This window comes from Amblyraja radiata, chromosome 31 (assembly GCF_010909765.2).
Source record: "Amblyraja radiata isolate CabotCenter1 chromosome 31, sAmbRad1.1.pri, whole genome shotgun sequence".
NCBI classification, from domain to species: Eukaryota; Metazoa; Chordata; class Chondrichthyes; order Rajiformes; family Rajidae; genus Amblyraja; species Amblyraja radiata.
Genome location: NC_045986.1, coordinates 21199089 through 21227004, shown reverse-complemented (window position 1 = coordinate 21227004; position 27916 = coordinate 21199089). Strand labels below are relative to the sequence as shown.

General features: G+C 40.6%; 1 protein-coding gene across 5 annotated transcripts in view; it reads left to right on the top strand.

Annotated features, from left to right (window-relative positions):
• The window catches only part of cep104 (centrosomal protein 104), a 79708-nt gene that overhangs the window by 39072 nt on the left and 12720 nt on the right, over positions 1–27916 (top strand). For 4 of the 5 annotated variants that reach the window (XM_033048067.1, XM_033048068.1, XM_033048066.1 and 1 more), the window contains exons 14-21: positions 2559–2735; positions 5403–5609; positions 6163–6279; positions 12397–12433; positions 13870–13945; positions 15696–15804; positions 21981–22119; positions 25968–26035. In XM_033048067.1, coding sequence (XP_032903958.1) covers positions 2559–2735; positions 5403–5609; positions 6163–6279; positions 12397–12433; positions 13870–13945; positions 15696–15804; positions 21981–22119; positions 25968–26035 — 930 coding nt within the window. Of the gene's footprint in view, positions 1–2558; positions 2736–5402; positions 5610–6162; positions 6303–12396; positions 12434–13869; positions 13946–15695; positions 15805–21980; positions 22120–25967; positions 26036–27916 lie in introns of all 5 variants that reach the window. The other variant, XR_004416542.1, reaches the window with a different exon arrangement.

The window sequence follows — 27916 nt, the reverse complement described above, 5'->3', positions numbered from 1 at the left end:
CCTCCCCACCACACATCGCCTCCCCACCACACATTGCCTCGTCCCCAGTCCACCCACCTGCCTTCCTCCGGCCCCAACCCCCATCCCTGCCGGGTGTTCACTATCCCCCCCCGACCTCCCCCTCTCCAACACCGAACGGTCTGTCCTCAACAGAGGTCTTACCTTTGTCTCCCTCCGTCCCCACCTCAATGAATTCCGCGCCCACCACGACTTGGAGCTCTTCTACCGTCGCCTCCGCCTCACAGCGTACTTCCATGGGAAGGAGTCCTCGCCCCCCACTGTTGGCCCATTTTCCCGTCTCCAACGCACCCCCTCCTCGTGGAACCCCCCTCGTGGCCAATTTCCGGCTTTAGAACTCTTCATCAATAACTGCCGTCGCGACATCAACCGCCTCAACTTCTCCACTCCCCTGTCTCACTCCAATCTCTCCCCCCATGAACGTTCTGCCATCGACTCACTCCGCAACAACCCAGATTGGGTTATCAAACCCGCCGACAAGGGAGGTGCCGTGGTAGTCTGGCGCGCCGATCTCTACAAAGCTGAGGCCACGCGCCAACTATCGGACACCTTCTCCTACTTACCCCTGGACCATGACCCCACTGACGAGCACCAGGCCACCATCTCCAGCACCATCACCGACTTCATCAACTCCAATGCCGTACCCGACCGAGCCTCCAACCTCATAGTTCCCCAGCCCCGCACGGCCCGATTTTACCTTCTCCCTAAAATCCACAAACCTGACTGTCCCGGAAGACCCATTGTCTCTGCCTGTTCGTGCCCCACCGAACTCATTTCCAAATACCTTGACTCCATCCTATCCCCCTTGGTTAAATCCCTCCCTACCTATGTTCAAGACACCTCAGACACTCTCCGTCGTCTCCGCGCATTCCATTATCTAGGCCCTCACCCCCTCATCTTCACCATGGACGTCCAGTCACTGTACACCTCCATCCCCCACCAGGATGGTCTCAAAGCCCTCCGGTTCTTTCTCGACCAGAGAAGCAACCTATACCCAGCCACTGACACTCTCCTCCGCCTAGCGGAGCTGGTCCTTACCCTCAATAACTTCACGTTCGACTCCTCCCATTTCCTCCAAATACAAGGCGTAGCTATGGGCACACGCATGGGCCCCAGCTATGCCTGCCTATTTGTCGGTTACGTCGAGCAATCCTTGTTCAATACATACCAGGGCCCCATCCCCGACCTCTACCTCCGCTACATCGACGACTGCTTTGGTGCCACCTCCTGCACCCGCACACAATTGACTGACTTCATCCACTTCACCACTAACTTCCATCCGGCACTCAAATACACTTGGACCATTTCCGACACTTCCCTACCATTCCTTGACCTCACTATCTCCATTGCAGGTGATAGACTTCTGACCGGCATCCACTATAAACCCACTGACTCCCATGGCTATCTGGACTACACTTCTTCCCACCCTGCTCCCTGTAAGGACTCCATCCCCTACTCCCAATTCCTCCGTCTACGCCGCATCTGCTCCATGGATGAGGCGTTCCACACCAGGACATCTGAAATGTCCTCATTATTCAGGGAACGGGGGTTCCCCTCCCATAGATGAGGCTCGCACCAGGGTCTCTTCCATACCCCGCAACCCTGCTCTCTCTCCCCATCCCCCCACTCGCAACAAGGGCAGAGTCCTCCTAGTCCTCACCTTTCACCCCACCAGCCGTCACATACAAAAAGTAATCCTCCGTCAGTTTCGCCACCTCCAACGTGACCCCACCACTCGCCACATCTTCCCATCTCCCCCCATATCTGCCTTCCGCAAAGACCCCTCCCTCCATAACTCCCTTGTCAATTCTTCCCTTCCCTCTCGTACCACCCCCTCCCCGGGCACTTTCCCTTGCAACCGCAAGAGATGCAACACTTGTCCCTTTACCTCCCCCCTCAACTCTGTTCAAGGACCCAAGCAGTCGTTCCAGGTGCGACAGAGGTTTACCTGCATCTCCTCCAACCTCATCTATTGCATCCGCTGCTCTAGATGTCAGCAGATCTATATCGGTGAGACCAAGCGGAGGTTGGGCGATCGTTTCGCCGAACACCTCCGCTCGGTCCGCAATAACCAAGCTGACCTCCCGGTGGCTCAGCACTTCAACTCCCCCTCCGTCTCCGACCTCTCTGTCCTGGGTCTCCTCCATGGCCACAGCGAGCAGCACCGGAAATTGGAGGAACAGCACCTCATATTCCGCTTGGGGAGTCTGCATCCTGGGGGCATGAACATCGAATTCTCCCAATTTTGTTAGTCATTGCTATCTCCTCCCCTTCCTCAGTCCCCCTGCTGTCTCCTCCCATCCCCCAGCCTTCGGGCTCCTCCTCCTTTTTCCTTTCTTGTCCCCGCCCCCCCCCACCCCCGATCAGTCTGAAGAAGGGTTTTGGCCCGAAACTTTGCCTATTTCCTTCGCTCCATAGATGCTGCTGCACCCGCTGAGTTTCTCCAGCTTTTTTGTGTACCTTCGATTTTCCAGCATCTGTAGTTCCTTCTTAAACAAGTTGTTAAGCAACTGTATTGAAAAACCTGTTCTCTCTCACAGGAAATGGCATTGCTGAAAGAAGTACGGCCACTTCATATAATCCCACCGCAGCTGATGCAGCCCCTGAAACCACAGGTTGCAGTCCGCTTGGTATTGAATCAAATTGAATTGGTGGAGCGTTTACTGAAGGAGTTGGGCACAGATAATAGTGGTTTCACCATAGACAATGTCATGAAGGTAAGTGAAATCATGTGTCTTCAGGTAAATCCTGGGGAGTCGGTTAACATTCTTGTGTAAATAATTATATTAAATTCAAGGAGTAACTTCTAATTAAAAGTAGGCTTTTTTGTCCCTTTCCAACTTTCCTACCAATCCCCGCAAGGGCCAAGAAATGGTTTTTATGAATATTGACCTGTGGAGAGTTGGACTTGATAAAAGGTAAAAAAAAGATTTTTACAATTGTTGTCTGAACATACTCATGACTCAATTGTCAACATATTCATGTGTAAATTATTTTGCATGTAAATAGGCAGTAATTTGCAAACTACTGTTCGGGAAGTAACTTTCCGTTTAATAACTCAACAGTACACCTACTGTACTTACTGAAACCCATAACTCTGATAATATGCACCTTAAATGACAGAAGGTTAACCAGTGCCTGTATAGATTGCTTGTTTCTTGTGCTTGAAGCTACTGCAACTCTATTTAACAGCAGATTACAATGAGAGTTGTTCTGCAATATTAAAAGATGCAATATGGGTCGGGAAATATATTTATTAACAAAAACTAAATGCTGAGAATTCTTTAAAAAAAATTACTGAAAATACAGAAACTCATCTGACAATGTCATATCAGTAAAGTGAGTCACAGTTTGTGCTTCAAACTATTTAATCTCAAAGATTATTGACCTGTAATCCCATCTCTTTTTCTTTTTCTTAAATGTTACGTTACTTTCTGGATTGTATTCTGGGAGGTTTCAGCCTTGCTGTCAAATCCTGCTGCATCTTATTAGGTGTCTTGTAGACTAAGGGAAAAGCTCAGGCCATTGCTGGTTGTTTTGGAGTCTATGAATTGTACCAGATTAATCAATTTGGAGGAAAACTGCCTGAATTCAAAAGTATTATCTATGAAGTATACTATACCTTTTTTAATGTCATCAATCTAGTTAGTGATCTTCAATAAACCCTGATTTCAGCAACAAATCAAAGTTGTGTCTTTGAAAAGTTATTAGAGCAGATTTGCTCTGCAGCTGCTTACTACACGTCCATTGCTTTGCGAAATCCCTTGTGGAATTAGGACAGCATTATTCCGAGTTTTAGAGCATCTCAGATGGGGAAGCCTAGCCAAGAACCTTCTGGCATGAGTATCTCTGTTCTCATTCAAGTGAATGGTGGGTTTGTATGTCAGGAAGAAGGCCAGTAATATTTTTAGCTTCTGTGTGAATGTGTTGTTTGCAGCATTTTATCTTGTTCCATGTGACACTGAATGATTCCATTTGTCAAACTCTGTAAAGTGATCTGATATTCTAGCAGTGGATCTTCAGAATGCTCTGGTTTAGATTTACTTGTAGTTGTGAACTTGCTCTCTACATCTGCAAGAAGAATGATGTTGAGGTTGGGCCTCTGAATCCAAGAAGAGTTTGCCAGAATGCAGGAGATGCATTTCTACCACATGGGTATGCTGAATCCTGACAGATTGTAATTTTACTAAGTGTTTTATGAGAAAGGGTTTGCAGCATACTGCAAACATGTTGGTTACCTCTTCATGAATGAGATTTTCTGTGACAGCCTAAATTATTAAACCTAGAACCAGAATTGCCTGAATAAACCAAAGAATGCTATCCTATTTTATTACTTTTTAACTCTTGGTATGCTTTTTGACATTTGAAGGGCTAATGGCCCTGAGAAATAATTGAGGAGTTACAGATGAGCAATGCAGTTTTGTTCAGGTCTTTCCACCATGTAAACGTCTCCATGTTTTCTTAATGGTGAGGCTATTTGAAAGTGATGGCTACATGTTTTTTCTTGGCTACTGTCATTGCTCCAGCTGCGCAAAGACATGCTGTTCAAGTCCCAAACCTCTGACAGAAGCACGGTTCAGTCGGGAAGCATGATCTGTCCCAGATGATGACATATACAGATCAGTACATATTGTTGTCAACGAGGATTTTCAGATAACTCCGGCCCATTTAGTGAGGGATTAATCTTTTGGTCTGTAGAACATCTCACAACATTTTCTCCGTGGTTAAGAAGGTGATTTTTAAGGAATCTGGGTAATTACACCAGTGATTACACAAGTATAGAATCGAAGTAAATATCTGCAGCAGAGGGTAATTGTAACATTTGGCATGTCAGTTATGTTGCGGGTAAATCCCATTTGATTAAACTGAACTAGTCATTAATGAGGCTGATCACTGAGGTTTGAGATTCTTTAATGCAGTGACTCAGTGAGTTAAGTTACAAGACTGGTATCCAGAGTTAAATTATGAATGCAATTGTAATTCTACCACACACAACTTGGGGATTTGGATTTAAGTAATTAAATCTGGAAGTTAACTAATGGTATAAACAATAATGGTGGTAATGTTACTACTGGATTATTGTAAACAGAATTGTTGCAACTCCTGTCTTGAGAGGGAAGCAAATCTGCTTTGACCGTTCAGTCTGACTCCAGGTGCACCCATTATGGTTGACTCAAACCTCTTTAAAATGGCTCAATAATTAATCACTAGGGAAACAATAGGAGATAGATCAAAAATGGGGAATAGATCATAAGTACACATGCACTCCAGCAACAGCCAAATCTACCTCCAACTGTGGGACTGCTGGTTGAATGATTATCGATAAATTTAGACGATATAATAAAAATTTGGATCATTAATAATCTCTCAATCTTTTCTGTAAGTTTACAGCAGAAGCTTTGGAACACTCTGCTTCCGAAGTCCGAGACACTGCTGTGCGGATTATCTTTAACATGTATCGACGTCATGGGAATGTGATTTTGCACTATCTTCCACCTGATGTTGCAAATATTCGTAAGAATGTGCTATACAAATCACTTTTTGATGGGTTTGCAAAAATAGACGGGAGGCCAACAGAAGCTGAACAACGAGTAAGTTCTATGGCGGTGAAAGTGTGCGTCCTTTGATTTCTGATCTTCATATTTTTCATTTCACTGAAAATGCCAAGGAGATGAACTTTGGTGTGTTATTTCTGTTAATCTCTTTATATATGCCATTTTTTAAAGGGGCTTAATTCATCATAAAACAGAACCATGAATTCCACAAGCCATCCTAAATACATTGAGGGCAGCGGTGGCGCAGTGGTAGAGTTAGGATAGTACTAATGAAAGGGTATCGCTGGTCGGCACGGACTTGGTGGGCCTAAGGGCCGGTTTTCGCATTGTATCTTTAAACTAAAAATGTTATTTAATATACTAGAGAAATGAACGATGACATTTCTAAAGGAAATGTCACAATTCATTAAAAATAATTTGAAAATATTACAGATGTACTAGATTCACTTCTAATCTCTGGAAAAGAAACAAATGTGAAGTAAGAAAGGGGGAAAATACTAAATACCATTGGAAGCAATGCAAGAAACAATTTCGCATGCAGATAAAAATGTTGTTTAATAAATTATTTATTCAGTCATGTTTCCACTAGGCACATAAAAAAGCAGTGGCAGAAGAGGCAGAGAAGCGGAAGAAGGAAGAAATACGAGCTCTTCAGGAACAGCTGGCGGCATTGAGAGAAATACAGGCAGAAGTCCAGGCTGAAAAGGTGTATAAACATGACTTAACAAGGTGCAATGTACAATGGTTCAGTAAAAAAAATAAAAATAACAAATTAATGAGCAGTGGGGGATAAATTGGGTGAGAGACTAATTGAATGTCTCAAGGAGCAAAAACAAGCATGATAGATTAAATCGCATTTGTGTGCAAAGTTCTCTAATTATTTACTTGGTCAATGGAATTTAACAGTTAACCTTAGGTAAGATATCTGAACAGATAGAATAGATAAAACACATTTTTTCATATAGCTTGAGCGCTAATCACTAATTTATAATAGGCATGCTGTCCATCACATTTATCATTTTACTCTTATTGCTGCTCTGTATTACCTTTGTTTACTCACCATGGTTCTATAATATAAAATGGTGAGCTGCAATAACTTTTTTTAATAAAGAGCAAATATTTTTTTCATACTAACCAGAGGGAACCCTTGTTCTATAACTCACTTAGAATGCCCAGAATCTCTACTGGCCGAAATACAATCCATGCCACCTTGCTCAAAATGTAAACCTTTCAGACCTGGATTCATTCTGTCAAATCTGCATTCTTTCCAAAGCCAATATTCTTTCTTAAATGCAATCCCAAATATTGAACATGGATCTATAAGGAAGTTAATTCTACGCATGTATGTCCTTGCACTCTCAAGATAAAATATTAATGTCCTATTTGCCTCATTTATTTTGCTTCTGTATGCTGAAAAATATCTGCTTCTCAGACTTTTTAGCTTCATTACATGAAGAAAATATTAGATTCTGTTGAGGAGGATAAAACCTTTTACTGCTTGTTCACTACTTAATCTGCCACTGCTCAATTACAGATTTTTGCTCTTTTGGTGCTATTGTTTGTACCACATGGTGATATCAATTAGTCTGAATTAGTATTTTACTTTATACTCTTTATTATAATTGTGGTGGAATGGAGAATTGGATAAAGCAATTAATTACATTGTACTATTATAAATATATATTCTCTCCTCATTTTAATCAATTTTATACCAATATTAGGGGACTATTTCATGCTCCACTTGTTTTAATTGTTTTAAATAATATCCTGTTGAACAGTACTGAGATGTATTCTGGAGGTTCATATGAATATTTTCATATTTACATTAGTACCTAAAATTTTCAACTAGTTTTGTTAAATGTGATTATGGTAACTCTGAGCAATTTGCATTCATTTGGTTGCTTCGTCAATGTCAGAATTGCATTCTATTAACAATTACACAGACATTAGACCATCTCGATTTTCTTTTTTAATAAAATAGCACATGATTATTGGAATGTCTTCTCTTCTCAATATCCTTAGGTGGAAACCAACGAGTCCTGGATATTTATTTCTAGTTTTGCAATTTTCTCTTCTGACATTTTCCATATTATAATAATCCTGTAAATCTGTATGCTTTCCTCAAACTTCTTGGACTACATCTTTTTATGTAGTGATGATTAATAAGTATATGATAAATCTGGCTTTCCTTAATTCCAAATACTTTATATGCTTTGAAGCATTTGATATTCTTAACCAAAGATAGTCACCAAATGCTGGAGGAATTCAGCGGGCCAGGCAGCATCTCTGGAAAGAAGGAATAGGTGACGTTTCGAGTCGAGACCCTTCGGTCTGAAGGAGGGCCTCATAAGGTCAAAAATTAGGCCATTCGGCTCATCAACTCTACTCCGCCGTTCAATCATGGTTGATCTATCTCTTCCTCCTAACCCCATTCTCCTGCCTTCTCCCCATAACCTCTGACATCTGTACTAATCAAGAATTTATCTCTGCATTAAAAAATCCACAGACTTGGCCTCCACAGCCTTCCACGACAAAGAATTCCACAGATTCGCCACCCTCTGACTAAAGAAATTTCTCCTCTTCTCCTTCCTAAAAGAACATCCTTTATTTCTGAGGCTATGACCTCTGGTCCTAGACTCTCCCACTAGTGGAGATATCCTCTCCACATCCACTCGATCCAAGCCTTTCACAATTCTGCATGTTTCAATGAGGTCCCCCCTCATTCTTCTAAACTCCAGCGAGTACAGGCCCAATGCCATCAAATGCTCATCACAGGTTAACTTACTCATTCCTGGGATCATTCTTGAAACGTCCTCTGGACCTTCTCGCAGTCTCGACCCGAAACGGAGTCTGAAGAAGGGTCTCGCACCGAAGTATCACCCATTCCTTCTCTCCAGAGATGCTGCCTGTCCCGCTGAGTTCCTCCAGCATTTTGTCTATTTTCGGTTTAAACCAGCTTCTGCAGTTCCTTCCGACACAATATTCTTCGCCATCGTTTTTTAAACAATCGTTTATATATTTTTTCTCCTTCACATCTCTTGCAAACGTTTTCTAGTATTCCTATTTTGCAATATTAGCTGGTTTGTTTGAATTCAATTGCTTGCTTTGCATACCTCCCGATTTCTCGGATCCCCAACAATTTTTACCTTCGGTATAAGCACGTTTCTACATTTTCAATTCTTTGTTAACTGTGGTTGTTTAGTTAAGTACTGCTTTTGCAGCTTGCTTTATAAATTGTGGCAGTTTAAACAGCATTTTGAATGCCTCCCCTCTGTAATTCTGTATTTTAAATTAGCAATTTGGCTGAGTATAGTGTTATTGATTCTTGCCTTATTTTTTCAGTCAGCCTTGCTTAACTTGTAAAGCCTGGCTGATAACTCGCCCTTAAATCTAATATTGAATTTATCATTAACTCTCATTATATTTAATCTTCTATCAAATTGCACATTAATAGGATATGAGTCAGAAATTAACTTTTATTCCATGATGTGACTGATTTAATTCAACGGTGCTCATTTGCATGATTATAGAAATATGTAACAGGTAGAAAATTAAACTTCACTAACAGCAGGTGAGGGAAACAAATTACTGACTATTTGGTGGTCTAATACCACACACATGATAACTCTCTGGAAGCCAGAAAATATCTGAAGATGAAATATGCCTGCTGGTATCAATCTCAAAATATTTACACAAAGTCTGCAAATAGAATTTGAATTTTTGTAATTGAAAGGAAGAAAAGTCTTGTTTTCAGAGCCACCCTCTTTCGGATTAATTATTTAAACTTGTCACAAAAATTTTTTTTGGCAAGCTTGCAAAATATATACAGCTTAACAGTTGAAAGTCTCTGCAGAGACCTTGTCAATCATTATTTCTTATCTCAAAACTTCCTGCTCAATGTCCATCCTTACTAATCCGTACACTGGACTTTGTGCCTTCCCCCACAGTGGGAACCACTGTGGGGGGATGTTTTTGTGTTTTGGTGTTGAACTTCTTCTTTAATGCTATGTTGTATTTTTTATTAGTGTGCTGCAAGGACATCTGAATTTCCCCTGAATAAGGGGATTAATAAAGTCTAATCTAATCTAATCTAATTGGCCTTCATCAGTCAAGAGTATTGAGTATAGAAGTTGGGGTGTTATGTTATAGTTGTACAAGATGTTGGTGAGGCCACATTTAACGTATTGTTCTCAGTTTTGATCACCCTGCTACAGGAAGGATGTTGTTAAGCTGGAAGGAGTGCACAGAAGATTTACGAGGATGATGCTAGGACGAGGGCCTGAGCTATTGTGAGATTGTGCAGACTAGGACTTAATTTTGCAGAGCTCAGGAGGCTGCGTGGTGATCTTACAGAGGTGTATAAAACCATAAGTGGAATATACGAATGCACAGATTCTTTTAGCCAGAATTGGGGAATCACGAACCATAGGATATAGGTTTATGGTGAGGGGAAATTTTAGATTAGAATCTGAGGGTCAACGTTTTCACACAGGGTGATGGATAATGGAACAAGCTGCCAGAGAAGGCAGCTGAGGCAGGTGCAATATCAACATTTAAAAGGCATTTGGCAGGAAATGGGTAGGAAAGGTTTAGAGCGATATGGGCAAAATGTGGGTGTAGGGTATAAGGGCATTTTGGTCAGCATAGGCAAGTTGGGCCAGAGGGGCTATTTCAGTGCTCCCTGACTAAATATTTTTGCATCTCTTTGAACCAGCATAGCTCCTTACTCTTTTCTTATCAATTTTCAAATGGTCACACTATACCAAGATTACCTTGTCTATCAGCACTAATAATTTTAATGGTTGTCCTTTTTAGGTGCATTGCATCTAACATGTCCAACCCCCGCCCAACTGCAAGCATTCCCATTTCTTCAATCCGTTTGCTATTTACCAGCACTGGGTATAATTCAGCAAATATTACCGTTGAGGTACTGCTTTTTAAATGCTTGCAATTTCAAGAAATGATATAATACCCATCTTTTTTTACTGATAAAGTTTTTAAAAGGTTAAAGAACAGTGGAGGAGGGTAGGTCCTTTTCTAAGAAAAAAATAGCTTTCACTATACTAATGTAGCATAACATTCTATAGCAAAGTTGTGGGTACACAAAAAAGCTGGAGAAACTCAGCGGGTGCAGCAGCATCTATGGAGCGAAGGAAATAGGCAACATTTCGGGCCAAAACCCTTCTTCAGACTGATGGGGGGGGGGGGGGGGGGGGGGGGGGGGAAGAAAGGAAAAAGGAGGAGGAGGGCTGAGGAAGAGATAGAAAGGGGAGGAGACAGCATGGGCTAACTAAATTGGGAGAATTCAATGTTCATGCCACCAGGATGCAGACTCCCCAAGCGGAATATGAGGTGCTGTTCCTCCAATTTCCGGTGGTGCTTGCTCTGGCCATGGAGGAGGCCCAGGACAGAGAGGTCGGATACGGAATGGGAGGGGGAGTTGAAGTGCTGAGCCACCGGGAGGTCAGGTTGGTTAATGCGGACCGAGCTGAGGTGTTCGGCGAAACGATCGCCAAGCCTACGCTTGGTCTCACCGATGTAGATCAGCTGACATCTAGAGCAGCGGATGCAATAGATGAGGTTGGGGGAGATGCAGATGAACCTCTGTCGCACCTGGAATATGCTGCTGCACCCGCTGAGTTTCTCAAGCTTTTTTTGTGTACCTTCGATTTTCCAACATCTGCAGTTCCTCCTTAAACACAATAGCAAAGTTGTGATTGTTTGTTGAAACAATATTGACGCACGCCCTTTTTTATATTTCCTGGATTTAATCTGATGATTAATAAAGTAATCAATCAATCAATGATGCTTTAACCAGGAAAAATGCTGCCATTCCAGTCCCTCTTAAAGTCATGTTTCAGTAGTATCTAAATCTTCATCCTACTTTCATGCATTTCATTGTACATGCAGTTGATCTGCCTTATTTTCTATATACCTTGCAGATAGTTGTAGGTTTTCTTTTAAACGATTTTCCAACTTGCTTTATAGGGAACAAGTTATTCTGTGGTGCATCATTAGTTCCATTGTTTCCATTAATGTTTATATGTAATTTCCCATAGACAATGTAGGTTAAGCAATATCTGTACTCAAATGTATGCTGCCACATCTTAATTATAAACTATTTGCAAAGTGGAAAAATCTCAGTTGTAACACACACCATCCCATTCAAGTAGAATTCTCTGAAGTAAGATATTTGATCAAATTTTGAGGAATAATATCTATCTATCTTGGAACTATCCTGTTTGCTTTTGCATAAAGCAATTTGATAACTGCAAATAATAATTTCCACATTTGATGTGAAGATCAGCTTTATGGTATTTGAAGCAAAAAAACTGCTTACTTTTAATATGATTAAGAAAATGTTGTTTTGCAAGAGTGGTATTACGAACGTCCCATTTAATAATTCTGCATAATGACATGTAGTCCAATCTTATAAAATGGTTTTGATTGAAGTTAATGTTTACAGTGGTTCTATGAAGATCTTATAAATTATATATAAAAGTATACAATGCTGGAAACACTTGGCAGATCAGGCAGCATCTGTGGAAAGAGAAACAGTCAGAAATAAAAACTTCTACTGATTTAAAAATCACCTATGGAAGAGTTGAAATGTGATTTGCCTAACAGGACAGTGCAAAATGAAAACAATGTTTTTACAATAAAAAGCTTGAAGCACTCACTATTGAGGTTGCGTGCAAAAATTGTGCTTTTGAGTTTTTTTTTGTCAAATTGCAAAGCATTTTTATTGGTATTGCAGCTATAATTATTTCAATAATTATTCATATTAAGAGGATTCTAATAGTTTAAATATCACTTTTTTCAGGGGAAGGATGTCGAGAACAGCAAACATTCTAAAACAGGTTTGTGTAAATTTATTTCCATTATCTATTCACAAATGAGAGAAAAGTGGATAAGCTTTTGTCATTCAGCTATGAGACTAATAGACTGGGATTTAAATTTAGATCTCATTCCCAGTTTACAAAGAAGCAAACATTATTGGAGGAATGTGGGGACGATGTCTCGGCTTTTGGAAAATTAGAGGACAGGCTGCGAAAGGAGGGAGGCAACTATTTTATGAATAGCTAGTGTAGCTATTTTCCACACAACCGAAGGGACCTTTTTCATTATTTTAAATACACTCTATATCACAAATAACAGACAAATAAATAATTAAGTCAGTTGATCTGTTAAACAAGCAGTCTAATGCCCAAAATTCACTTGTGACTTCAAACATTCAAAGGTGACTTTTGTCCAGACAAACTAGCGAGGGGTGCATTTGCCTGATTTTATATAGACAATTGAATCTGCTTGGCCATTTAGTGAGGTGTTACGTGTAGGCAGGCTCTTGTTCACTGTGAATTATAAAAGTTGGTTGCTCAGTACAAGTCCTAATAGAAGCAATTGTCCATCACAGAAGTAGGTTCCTTATCTTCCAAATTTAGATTCCTTATCTTCCAAATACATGTAAATTGTTGAAGCTCTTTCCAATTATTTATACTTTTGGGAACATCCAAGATTGTTTCAGTCTTCTCTGCTGAAGACCTTGCTACAGATAAGCAGACATTTTTTATATTATCCTGCACAGTGTTTTGCCACAGTGGGCTGTTTGCAACATTTTAAATCAAGTGTTAGTGCAAAAAAAATTCTGCACAATTAGTGTCATACTACAGTCTCGGCTTTGTAATCAGATTGCGGATGAATGACTCACCATGAAGAATATCGAGTCTATTAAGGCACTTTATGGACAGATTTGTCTTTTCAAATTTAACAGAAATTCAGGTTTGGCATTCGCACTCAAGCTGAGATAATATCTTATTGATTGTTACAATAGTAAAAAATATAGAAATGAATAATTCCAAACAAACATTCAGCAGGCATCTGTTGTGATGTGAAGAATTAAAAATATTTCACTTAATATTTGAGAATTTTCCTATGTGTTTGTGTTTCATTCATTTAAAGTGAGGCTGAAATTTAATGTGCAATAACATTTGAAATGGGAATAACTGAAAATTAAGAAATAAAGCAAGAAATAGCTCCCCTTTGGTCTTGTGTGTCAGTTTTGTCATTCTTCAATATCTTGAATAATTTTACTTTAGAGCACTTTCTGATGCCAGTTATAAATCTCTTGTATCTCTTGCACAAAACACAAAGTGCTGTTGGAACTCAGTGGGTCAGGCAACAAATGGGGAGGGAATGGACAGGTGACATTTCAGGTATCCTTGAATCTATTAATGTTTGAAAAACTGCCATGCTGTATAATTGAAATGAAAAGGTGATTTGGTTGTAATCTTTCCAGAACAGGGAACAAAAGTTCCTGCTTCTCAGCCAGAGATACCGTTTGAACAGTCCACAGTTGCTGATTATTTGGATAAGTAAGTCCACATTTAACACCTGTCTAAAAGCGGACTCTTTTACGATATGTCTAAAGTTAATTTGTCTCCTTTGTGATTGAACAGTGTTGAAAATTGTGCAAGATTTCCCCAGAAGCACAGCAATTGTATTGCGAATGAATTGAATTTGGGGTGTACCTTTGAAAAACATAATATCCACATTCATACATAAATTGCTTGATATGTAATTGTCAGGTTAATCTGATTGTAATTCCAAGGTTTCAGGCTATGACGAGGAAGGGAAAGTTGATCTTTTTACTTCGTATTGAAAACATTTAGATACAGGTGTTTCTAACAGCTTGTGGGGACATTTTGGGTATTTGGCCTTTATAACAAGAGGGATCGAGTATAGGAGCAAAGAGGTCCTTCTGCAGTTGTACAGAGCCATAGGGAGACCACACCTGGAGTATTGTGTGCAGTTTTGGTCCCCTAATTTGAGGAAGGACATTCTTGCTATTGAGGGAGTGCAGCGTAGGCTTACAAGGTTAATTCCCGGGATGGCGGGATTGTCATATGCTGAGACAATGGAGCAGCTGGGCTTGTACACTCTGGAGTTTAGAAGGATGAGAGGGTATCTCATTGAAACATATAAGATTGTTAAGGATTTGGACATGCTAGAGGCAGGAAACATGTTCCCGATGTTGGGGGAGTCCAGAACCAGGGGCCACAGTTTAAGAATAAGGAGTAAGCCATTTAGAATGTAGATGAGGAAACACTTTTTCTCACAGAGTGGCGAGTCTGTGGAATTCTCTGCCTCAGAGGGCGATGGAGGCAGGTTCTCTGGATGCTTTCTAGAGAGAGCTAGATAGGGCTCTTAAAATTAGCGGAGTCAGGGGATATGGGGAGAAGGCAGGAACGGGGTACTGATTGGGGATGATCAGCCATGATCACATTGAATGGTGGTGCTGGCTCGAAGGGCCGAATGGCCTACTCCTGCACCTATTGTCTATTATTGTCCACCACTGTAATTGTGATAATGGGCTTATAACAGTGCAGACTGATCTATTTTAAAGTCAATTTAGAACTCATTTGAGAAATCTTTTTCCAATCTGGTAAGATAATGTATAGCCAATCTTACATAAAATTCACAGAATAATTGGGGAGCATTGTTCACACTGCACCATTCTTTGATTTGTGTTGAAGTGGGAACAGATTCATAAGATCTTTGTATAATCTGCATGCTGGTGGAGAGCATGAGTCTGCACCAGGCTCTTGAAATAATAGTGGGAACAATGGGCTCGTGCTATGTTTCTGCCACAGCGGTGCTTTCAGTAGTACATCTTTATAAGTATATAAATGCTATAATAACCCCTCAGCACTCAGTTTCTTCAATGAACCACATAAACATGAAACTGATTACTGCATGAATTGAAAAGTTCTTCATTTGTGTAAGCCACTTGTGCAGGAATCAGTGCAGCTTGAAATCACAAGTCTGCATTTGGTAATTGTTTAGAACTTGAAGTCAAACTAGTTTCTAATTTATAGTTGCACTTGAATTGTTTTTCTAAATAAATACTCTGCCTTGAGATTGTACTTTTGCCATCAAGTTGCATTCTTATTAAATCATCTTTCTGTAGTGGGTTCATAACAGTTGTCTGTTTCTGCTTCTCTGTTAATCCAAATGCTAGAAGATCCAGAAGTCAGTCTGTTTTTATTTAAAATGTATATTTTAAGTTGGTTGCTGTCTTCCATTATTGAACTGAGTTTGTTGCATCTCAATTTCCTCTTTCAGTTTATGCATATTCTGTGGGGAGAGGAATGAAATGTTTACGGATGAAGGCTTGGACATCCATTACTGGAAGCACTGTCCAATGTTGAGACGGTGTGAGCATTGCAAACAAGTATGTCGAATTAACTGGCAATTTGTGTTATAGCCACACTCAACTGGCATTGCTTTCTGAATAGGAGAAATTCAAGTAGTGTTTAAACAATATGTTTACGTACTATATGCAAAAATACCATTTGTATTGGGGTATGTGTCCTTAAATATTTTGTGTACCCAAACATAGAACAGTGCAGCATTGGAAAAGGCCTTTTGGCCACCATATCTGTACCAATCATGATGCCAATCAAAACTAATCCCATTTGGCTGCACATGGTCTGTATCCCACCATTCCCAACCTGTTCATGTGTTTGCCTAAATGCATTTTAAGCATACCTATCTACCACTCCCTTTAGCAGCACGTTCTAGGCACTTACCATTCTCTGTAAAATTAAAACTTGCCCTACACATCTTTAAAACTTTCCTCCTCTCACCTTAAACCTATGCACTCTTGATTTTGACCATTCATCCCAGGAAACAGCTTCTGGTTATCTACGCTATCTACCCTCTCAATCTTATCACCTTTATCAGGTCGCCTTTGTTCAACCTCTCCTTATAACTAATCCGCTCCGAACCAAGGAACATCCTGGTGAACTTCTTCTCACCGTCTCTAAATATCGGCCTCATGTCCTTCCTGTAATGGGATATCAGTACTGCACACAATACACCTAATCCAGCCAAACCAACATTTGTTACAGCTGCATATGTCAACACTTATGCACAGCGTTCTGACTGATAAACACTTTTACCACTCTCCACTTGTATTGCCCGCTTCAGGAATCGATGGACTTGCACTCCAAAATTCCTTTGTAAATCTATGCTCCTAAGGATCGTACCATTTACTGTATACTTCCCTTTTGCACTTAACCTCCTATAATGCAACACCTCACGCTTGTCATCCAGATTAAATTCCATCTTCCATTTGTTCACCGAAATTTCTAACTGATCTAAATGCTTCTAGATTGTGCTGCATTGTGGCCGGGGAGGGAAGTAGCTCAGGTAGCTGCGAGCAGCCGCTGGGACCAGACAGCGGAACCGGCCGCCACCTCAGCGCCTTCTGCCGGCCCGCTCACCTCTGGCAGTGCTCTCCGTCTGAACACCTCTCTCCTGCCGCTCGCTGGCCTCGCTCATGTCAGCCGCTTCCTGCAAATCCTTAAATTCCAACTGCCGCCGGGAGCAGGACATGGCCTCGCTGTGCTGGGTGATACTGCATGGCATTCACTGCCCGGCATTCACAACCCAGTTGAGAGAAGACCAGAACTGGTAGCTCAATGCTCCAGGGTACGGTTGTTTCAAATAAAATATAGAGGGATGTAAATAAGCTGTGGGAGTTAAGATTCGTTTTACATCTGTCATTATGAACTGTAATGTTTCAATTTTATTTATCCTGCTTCTAGCCAGTATAAGTATCATGTATACTCGTGTAACCTCAAGTTTGTCAATTTAATTTGACATCTTCAAATAGATCAATACAGTACATTTAGTATCAAATTAAATCATGTTTTTTGTGTTTTCCTATGTTTTGGTGAAATGTATGTGTCAAGAGTATGCAAAACATACATTTTCTATGGAGAACTACATTCATGTCTATAAATGACATGAATATACCTTTTACAAACACAGCGATGTAATTGTGGTTTTACTTCTACCTTCATTTTAATAGACTTCCATGTAGAAAGTTGCACTTAAATATTCAATATGCTAAAAATATGACACAGTATTTACGCAACATTAGCCATAAGCACAGAAACAGGCCCTTCAGCCCGTCATCTATACCCCATCAAAGCACTTCAGTTCCAGGAGCAGAATTAGGCAGTCTACTCTGCCGTTCAATCATGGCTGGTCTATCTTTCCATCTCAGCCCCATTCTCCTGCCTTCTCCCCATAACCCCTGATACTCTTACTAATCAAGCTGTCAATCTTTGCCTTAAAAATATCCACTGACTTGGCCTCCACAGCCATCAGTGGCGAAGAATTCCATAGATTCACCACCCTCTGACTAAAGAAATTGCTCCTCATTTTTCTAAAGGCATGTCCTTTTATTCTTAGGCTATGGCCTCTGGTCCTAGGCTCTCCCACTAGTGGAAACATCCTCTCCACAGTCCCATTTGCCCACATTTGAACTATATGCATCTAAAACATTCCTATCCGTGTACCTGTCCAAGTGTTTTTAAATACTGTTGTAGTACCTGCCCCAGCTACTTCCTCCGGCAGATTGTTCCATATATCACCACCCTCTTTTATGCAACATTCTTGTCCATGATACGATGAATAAATATGCAGCAGTGGAGTATTACGTGGATGCAGTTCAGCCATTCCAATATTTAGGTCATGCATTTATATATTAATAATCACCCTGTTTTGTGCAACATTCTTGCTCATAATATTGTGAATAAATGTGCAGCAGTGGTGGAAGAGAAGCAATTCCACTGGTAAATGTGTACATTTGCACTGGGTAAGACCGGGACTTAAGTTAATTGGCACCCTTCATTTTGCCATTCCTTACTTGGTTGACAAAGTAATGTTAAAGATGTCAACTTTGGAAATACTACAACCCAAAAGTTAAACATTTTCTGAACTATGTGCTGGAAGCTCAAAATGTCTCCTGCACAATGGAGATGCTGTGAAAATAGCAGACTCAACAGAAGTAAGAAATGAAGTAAGGAAATATGTAGGGGGAAACAATATATTGTGCATTGGTCATATAAAATGAATTGAATTGCACGTTTTACCTCAATCCTGGTCGTGAGGTCTGATATCTGCTCTTTTTCTGATAAAGAGTATGACATTTCAACAACGTGCTAGAATGAATGAGGACAACAGGGCCGTGAGTCCTAAAAGAACAGACTACACGGTAGTATAAGTCTGCAACATAACTAACTTAATGGTGATTAGTTTGTACAGAATTATGTTTTTTTTTAAAACAGATCATAATGTCAACTGAGTGTAGACTTAAATAAGGGGATGATTTTTTTAAATGTTTTAGATTTTCTTAGTCTTTTCATTTGCAATAGGATTAAGAATCGGATAGTATGAAAACAAGCCTTTCATACCAACTTGCCAATGCCAACCAAGATTCTCCATCTACAAGTTCCACCTGCCCACATTTGGCCTTTATCTTTGTTATAATATGTCTTAACTACTTCCTCTTGCAGCTCGTAAATAACCCCACCCTGTGTGGAAAATGTAGCCCCTCAGATTCCTATTAAGGTTTTCTCCTCTCACTTTAAACCTGTGTTCCTTGGTTCCTAATTCCTCTACTCTGGGTAAAATACTATGCATTTAGCCTATCTATTTCCCTCATGATCTTTAACTCCTCCAAAGGATCACGTGTGTAGGAAGGAACTGCAGATGCTGGATTACACGGAAGATTCCCGCTGAATTACTCCAGCATTTTGTGTCTAGAGGATCACCCCTCATCCTCCTGCGCTCCAAAGAATAAAGTCCCAGCCTGCCCAACCTTTCCCTATAATTCGGGCCCACAAGTCCTAACAACATCCTCATAAATCTTCTCTGCAGTCTTTCCAGCTTAACAATATCCTTTTCAGTTTAACAACTATTAAGCAGAGTGACCAAACCAGAACACCATACACCAAATGCGGCCTCAACAATGTCTTGTACAACTGTAACATAACATCCCAACTTCTATACTCTGACCGATGAAGCCCAATGTGCCAAAGACCATCTTAACTGCACTATCTACCGGTGATGCAACTTTCAATGAACTGTGTACCTGTACTCTTAGAGCCCTCTGTTCTCGAACACTCTCCAGGGCCCCACCATTCAGTGTGAATGTCTTTCCCTCGTTTGATTTCCAAAAATGCAACACCTTGCCCTCTTCCCCAATTGAACAAGATCTTTGGTAATTTTTGATAACCATTTTTGATAACTATTTATGATACCACCCACTTTAGTGTCATGTGCAACTTACTAACACCATAAACCACAAACAGCAATGGGGCCAGCACTGATCCCTGAGGCACATCACTAGTCATAGGGCTCCAATCTGACAATAGACAATAGGTGCAGGAGTAGGCCATTCGGCCCTTCGAGCCAGCACAGGCATTCAATGTGATCATGGCTGATCATCCCCAATCAGTACCTCGTTCCTGCCTTCTCTCCAGATCCCCCGACTCCGCTATCTTTAAGAGCCCTATCTAGCTCTCTCTTGAAAGTATCCAGAGAACCGGCCTCCACCGCCCTCTGAGGCAGAGAATCCCACAGACTCACAACTCTGTGTGTGGAAAAAGTGTTTCCTCATCTCAGTTCTAAATGGCTTACCCCTTATTCTTAAACTGTGGCCACCCCGGTTCTGGACTCCCTCAACATCGTGAACATGTTTCCTGCCTCTAGCGTGTCCAAACCCTTAATAATCTTATGTTTCAATAAGATCCCCTCTCATCCTTCTAAACTCCAGAGTATACAAGCCCAGCCGCTCCATTCTCTCAGCATATGACAGTCCCACCATCCCGGGAATTAACCTTGTAAACCTACGCTGCACTCCCTCAATAGCACGAATGTCCTTCCTCAAATTAGGGCACCAAAACTGCACACAATACTCCAGGTGTGGTCTCACTAGGGCCCTATACAACTGCAGAAGGACCTATTTGCTCCTAAACTCAACTCCTCTTGTTCTGAAGGCCAACATGCCATTCACTTTCTTCACTCCCTGCCTCTGGAAAGCAACCTTCCACCATCGCCCTCCGCTTCCTACTATGAAGACAATTCTCTATCCAGTTAGCTAGTTCTCCCTGGATTCAAGTCTTTATTTAAGTGTTTAAAAAAGAAACAATAGTAACCAGACATCCATCCACCCAGTTAATTAGCTAAGTATTGAGAGTTGCAAATTGATGTCGGCTAACTAAAAAGTTGTGATACCACAGAGTGTGCGTCAATGGATTGTATTAAAGCATGGTATGCAATGCCTACTGAGTGCAATGTCTCTGATTTGGTGAGTAAAGGACTTTGCTGTGCAGAGGCAATAGTGTAACTATTTATTTAAGGTATTAGGTAAATTAGCAAGCCAATTTAATCAAGGCAGGGCAGGACAACACAAACATATACAATGAATATCTTGTGCCATGTGGAATTCCAAGAAGAATGTAGCCTGTGCTGAGACCACAAAGCCACCAAAAGTTGAGCTGTACAGAGACTGAGGAGCACAAAAAAAGTTTTGGCTGTCATGCTGTGTGTGGACTATGATGTTTGGAGCCATTTGGACAAGCACATGGACTCTCTTCTTTGATTGGAATGTGCAACCCCTAAAATGGAACCTATCAATTTCCCTCTAGTAACAGTAGGTCTCCCACCATGCAACTGAAAGGTTTTAATTTTGCACCTGTACCCTTTAGGCGACTGCTAGGGACTAGTTATAATGGAATTCACCTACAACACCTGGCTACAACCTATGACAGCAAAAATTGTCGCCACTGTAGCTGAAAATCTTTCAACATGTTGAACATTTTGCGGCAGTCGCCTGCAGTTGCCCAAAAAATCGACAGGCGCATAAGTTGTTGCAATTCTTAGTTTCTGTTTAAAATTAGTAGAAAGCATTAGAAAGGAAAATTAGCAGAATAATAAATGTACAGCAGTGGTGGAAGAGAAGCAATTCCAAGATAGAAAGAGAAAATAGAAAGAATTTGGTGAAATCTTTGAGAAAATAGAATGGCTTTAAAATTTGTGTTCACCTGGCTGGCATCGAGAATTAATAGGTCCCCGTAGATTTTTGGTTGTTGTCCTCACTAATTTTGAATGTAAATTCTAAAAGGCCAATAATTTCTAAACGTCTCTCTTAAATTAAACCTCATGGGGTGTGTCCAAGTATTCAAAGTGGCATGATATGTCAAGCATGATATCAGAAGAATTACATTGCAGTTGCACTTGACTTAAAGATGGAATAGACAATGATACAAGCCATTTTTTGGTTGCAATGTGAGCAGAATAGGTGGTTGCATGCATTATAATGGCATGTTAAAACATAGAATGGACTGATTGGACATTACAGGCAAGTGTTGGGTCATATAGTTTGGACATGCAAATCACAGATATTTAAAATGATAAAACTGGAAACCCAAGGGACTAGATGGTCCATGTATGTAGATCATTAAAATGTTATGGATAGATTCGCTTTTCCTTTAACCTACAAACTGAAATGCTGTGATTCAGAAATAATTTTGAATTTCCTTCTCTATCCAGGTGGTAGAAATAGCCAGTCTCACTGAGCACAGGCTAACCGAGTGTGATAAAAAAGATAGCTTTGGGAAGTGTCAGCGCTGTAATGAGGCAATAGCAAAAGAGGATCTCCAGGAACATCTGAAGACGAAGAACTGCAATGGTAAGCCAAAAAATATTATTACATCTAATTTAATTTTTTTCATTAAGGTTAAGGAAATTACACATAACAATCTTGGTTTGACCAAGTCACTTTAGGAGAACATGATCATAAATCCCATTTGACCATATACACACACGGTCCATCAACCTAATTTCACATGCTTCTACATTCACACTTATGTACAGGCACTCTTGTTTAATAGGCGAGTTGCATAAATACGCACTTGCGTTAACAATTCACAATACGTGGTCCCATTTCCTGAATGACCTGTATTATCCATACGGGAGGACAGCGAAGGCTTCCTGCCAGTTTCATAGATATAAAAGCGTTTTCCGTTTGAGCCACTTTTAATGCGACACTAGGAAGGCGAGCACGAACGAGGGAGGCGGTGGATAGCAACTCTGTCTGGGGTTACAACGTTAGTTGGAGCAACGGCAGTGTCAACAGGTGCATTTTGTGGAAGATGTCGACGACTCCTTCGCAAATTACACTCCCTCCCTTTACACCAGCTGCTGCTTCTTTCCATTAGCTGTTGCTTTGTACACTGCCACTTCACCGTTGCCTCCTCCCTAGAGGTCACCAACTTCCACCTTGACTCCAGGTAAGAGGAGGAGGCAGCGTTAGAGGGAGGAGCGGCCATAGCAACGGCTGACAGGAAGGGGCGACACCTGGTGAGAGGGGAGGGAGCCCCATAGAGCAAGACCGAGAGCATCCTGTAGCAGTCTGAAAAAGGGTCCCGACCTGAAACGTCACCTAACTATGTTTTAAAGAGATGCTGGCTGACCAGCAGAGTTACTTCAGCAATTCGTGTCGTTTTGTGTATTAACCAGCATCTCTGATTAATACATTAGATTCCTCTTGTTATAAAGGCCAATATGCCATTTGCTTTCTTCACTGCCTGCTGTACCTGCATGCTTACTTTCATAGTAAGTACTTTCACACGGTGCCTCAGGAAGGCAGTCAGCATCCATAAAGACTCATCACACCCCTATAACGGACTGTTTGAACTACTTCCCTCCAGCAGACGTTACAAGGCCTTCTACGCCCGTACCTCCAGACTCAGAAACAGCTTTATTCCAAGAGCTATAGCGGCTCTGAACCAGCCCTGCTGAGTGCCCCCCACCCCCCCTGGACTGTCTCCCTCGGATGGTCACGACACACAGCTTATTTATTTATTTTACTTTTCTTTTTCATCGGTTGGAGCTGCATACTAAATCTCGTTGCACTGACGTGCAATGACAATAAAATATATTATTATTATTATAGACTGATGTACAAGGATCCCCAGATCCCGTTGTGCATCCACTTTTCCTAACTTGATGCCATTTAGATAGTAATCTGCCTTCCTGTTTTTGCTACCAAAGTGGATAACCTCACATTTATCCGCATTAAACTTCATCTGCAATGCATCTGCCCACTCCCCGAACCTGTCCAAGTCACCCTGCAGAAATAGCATCCTCCTCACAGTTCACCATGCCACCCAGCTTTGTGTCATCTGCAAATTTGCTAATGTTACTTTGAATCCCTTTATCCAAATCATTGATGTATATTGTAAATAGCTGCGGTCCCAGCACCGAGCCTTGCGGTACCCCACTAGTCACTGCCTGCCTTTCTGAAATGGACCTGTTAATCACTACTCTTGGTTTCCTGTCTGCCAACCACTTCTCTATCCATGTCAGCACTCTACCCCCAATACCATGTGCCCTAATTTTGCCCACTAATCTCCTATGTGGGACCTTATCAAATGCCGATATGAAAGTAAAATTAAATTTTGAATTGAAGCAAAACATCAAAACACCTACCTTAATTTCCGACACTGTATAAAACTGCGACCTAATGCAGGCTGTAATAAAAACAATTTTATAATTGCCTGGGTGGAGCCCAACATATCCTTGGGCCTGCCTTGGCAATTTTGGAAACAAATTTTGAGAACAAAAATGCTGAACAAGGTCCTGAGGGAGTTCATTGTCTTTGAGAAACTGATATGAATCTGGATTAGTTAACACATTAATGATTATATTCAGGTACTGCAAATAAAAGCTTTGCGTTGATGGTTTTGTCTTGCCCCAGATAAAAACAAAAGGCAGATGAAATTGGACTACTTTTCCTGGAGATGTATTTTTCATGAAAATTCATGCTTTTGTGGGTTATGGGGTTAAAATGAATAAATACTCAACTTCCATTATATAATGTAATCAATGTAACAGTCATTCTTAAATACTTTATCTGTTGTTTATCAGTGAACACAGTAGCCGGTGTGGGCAAGTTGGTCCAAAGAACCTGTTTCCACACTCAATGACTCTATAACTGGCAGTGGACTGGATGGGACATTTTTGGTCAAGAAGCTGCAAATAAAGATTATTTCTAAGACTCCACAGCTGTTTCCATTCACTTGCCATCATCAAAGGAGTAACTTAATTCACTGCTGCTTGTTACCTGTGCTCAAGTTAGTTTCAAAAATGAGTGCAGTAAAACTCCATTAATCTGCGGCAAATGCAAACTACATTTCTCTTCCCTTTAAAAGACAATTTCACCATCTGGGTGTAGAAACATTGGGAACATTTTTCCTGCATCTAGCTTGTCCAGTCCTTTTATAATTTTATATGTTTCTATAAGGGGGCCCCTCATCCTTCTAAACTCCAGTGAATACAAGCCTAGTCTTTTCAATCTTTCCTCATATGACAGTCCTGCCATCCCAGGGATCAATCTTGTGAACCTACGCTGCACTGCCTCAATAACAAGGATGTCCTTCCTCAAATTAGGAGACCAAAATTGTACGCAATACTCCAGATGTGGTCTTACCAGAGCCCTATACAACTGCAGAACAACCTCTCTACTATACTGAAATCCTCTTGTTATGAAGGCCAACATTCCATTAGCTTTCTTCGCTGCCTGCTGTACCTGCATGCCAACTTTCAGTGACCGATGTACAAGGACACCCAGGTCTCGTTGTACCCCCCCTCCCCCCTTACCTAACCTAACCCCATTGAGATAATAATCTGCCCCCTTGTTTTTGCCACCAAAGTGGATAACCTCACATTTATCTATATTATACTGCATCTGCCACGCATCTGCCCACTCATTCAACCTGTCCAGGTCACCCTGCAACTAATAACATCCTCTTCACAGTTCACACTGCCACCCAGCTTTGTGTCATCCGCAAACTTGCTAGTGTTGCTCCTAATTCCCTCTTCCAAATCATTACTATATATGGTAAACAGTTGCGGCCCCAACACCGAGCCTTGCGGCACTCCACTATGGACTGCATCAGTGCTTTCATTTTATTTGTTTATCGGCTATGGATGTCATTGGCAAGGCTATAACCTTTATGGATTATTTATCGGCTATGGGTGTCATTGGCAAGGCTATAACCTTTATTTATTGTTCATCCTTAAATGTCACTATAGAGGCAGTTAAGAGTCACATATAGATCAGATCAAGTAAGGATGGCAGGTGTCTTTCTTTGGGAGTCATAGTGCACCAGCTGGGTTATGCAAGTCATCTTCATTTTGTGAAAGTTCCCAGTATTGATAGCTTTTTATTCCAGATGTACCTAATTAATTGATTTCAATTCACCATCTGCTCTGGTGGGCTCAGGTTCTTATCTCCAGGTTATGAATCCAGGTTTATCAATGCAGCCCATTCACAACCACGTTGCTACCATACTGAATAACAAATGATCTCTTAACAGAGTTGAAGTGGAAACAATTTTTTTTAGTATGTTGCCAGAGATGGAAATATTAATTATGTTCACAAGTGGACAGTTTATCTACAAAGGTGTAAAAATGTTATTAATTAGAATGCGTGATGCAGAGAGTAATGAAGTGTTTTTCTGTAACTTTCTGCAGCCGCCAAGCCTGAGAAAATTGCCAATCACTGTCCACTCTGCCATGAAAATTTCCAGCCAGGAGAGGAGGTAAGAACTTGAAAAATGTTTTGGGAATTCTATTGACTCATCATTTCTATGCAGTAGTTTTTATATTATAGATGAGTTGTTGCCTTTTTTCCCCCCTTTCCTTTTTTCCCCCCTTTCCTTTTTTCCCCCCTGGCTTTTCCCTTTGTTTTTCTGGTGCTTTTGTTCCCTATCCCCAACATGGAGGTATTAAGCTAATCAGTTCTGTTTGTGTCCCTCAACTGAATGAGCTGACTCAATGTGGACCAGGGATTAGATTTTAGTTAAAATGTGAATATGGTTTCTTGTATTTTTTGCTGGTTAGTAATTTAAAAGATTCATGACGGACTTATTTGATAATCTGGTGTGCATTACCTAACTGGAAAAGGATCATATGGGTAGTCTATTTCACGACTAGACTAGCACGGCAGTGAATGGAATGAGAATACAATAGGTTTTTTCTGAGCAAGCACTTTTATTATTATTATTGGGGTTGATTGCAACCTTGGCTATTGGATAATTGGCAAGTTAGGATGATGCATGCAAGGTTAGTTAGATAGAGATGATAAATATTTGGCTAGTTGACTGGACCTTGGGAATCAATTGCTAGTCATGCGCAAAATTGCCTGTTATCATTTTACATATTTTGCTGTCTTAACAGAATTGTTTGTACCCGACTAATTCTGTTACTAACTTGTGTCCCATTGCTGTTTGAAGAAGCACGGCTGAGAGTGAATCGCTTGAATGGCGAATGAGCATTCTGACTACACTGAGTGCAAATGCAATGGAAACAATAAGTCTCCTGGAGTTCATTCTATATATATTTCTGAAGACCATTGCGGTGGTTGCTAAAGATGCGGCAACTTCATTATCTGCAAATGGTTGCCTACCTTACCAATTGAAGAAAGCACACACTGCCAGAGGAAGAAAGGAAAATCTGGGGCCTCGGGCATTTCAGATACTTCCTAAGGAAATACTTCCATAGGTATCCTGCAAAGTAAAATTCCATAATGCAAATCACAATCTTCACACTGCAATTTTTAAACTATATATCAAATATCAGCTGGGAGAGTCTAGTGGAGGTAACGATTGACGCCCAGTCAATGGCATGCTATAAAATCTGTATTTTCTGATGAGTGCCCCCTTGCTTAAGCTATTGACCCCTACACAAAATACACTTTCCTCATAGTGGCTTCACTCTTCATGTCAAAATACTGAATTAATCCCTTTAGACTGCTGCTCAGCATCAATGGTGGCTATTTGGCAAGTAATGCACATAAAAACATTCTCATTTTGTGGTTGCATAAATGAATTGTAGGACTAACATTCCAATCCAACAAAGTTCTTATAAAGGGCAATTATGTACCTGATACAATCATATGAAATAGCATACTCTTGAATGGGATTTGATGCTTTTCAATTGATGCTATTAAATTTTCTCATTTCATTTTATAGTTTCATTTCATTCCTTTTTAAATTTTGTTGGACTTTTGTTCATGGACTGCCAAGTGTATTCTTGTCTGCCTATTTCAAATTTCTCTTTCATATGTGGTTTCATTTGGCTTATCAATCTAATGTTCCCATTTGGAAGTGGGATACCGGGGATTTTTTTACAGCAGCATCCAAAAATAAAAAGTGGTTTCTTATTCCAACTGTGTCTGAGGTATCTTTCCACAGTTTTATTCACCTATGTAGTTAAATAAATCTCTGTGTAGCCACCAATTGATTCCTGACATATTTAGTGCATTATTTCTGATATATTATCTTAATCAAATTATGTTAAACTTTTTGAAATAATGCTTCCTTGAAGTTTCTCTTCTATTTTTAACCATTTTTTCTTATTGTCTTAATTTTCCATTCCATTGACTGATATATTTCTAGTTTTTTTAGGGTAAATAGAGCTAG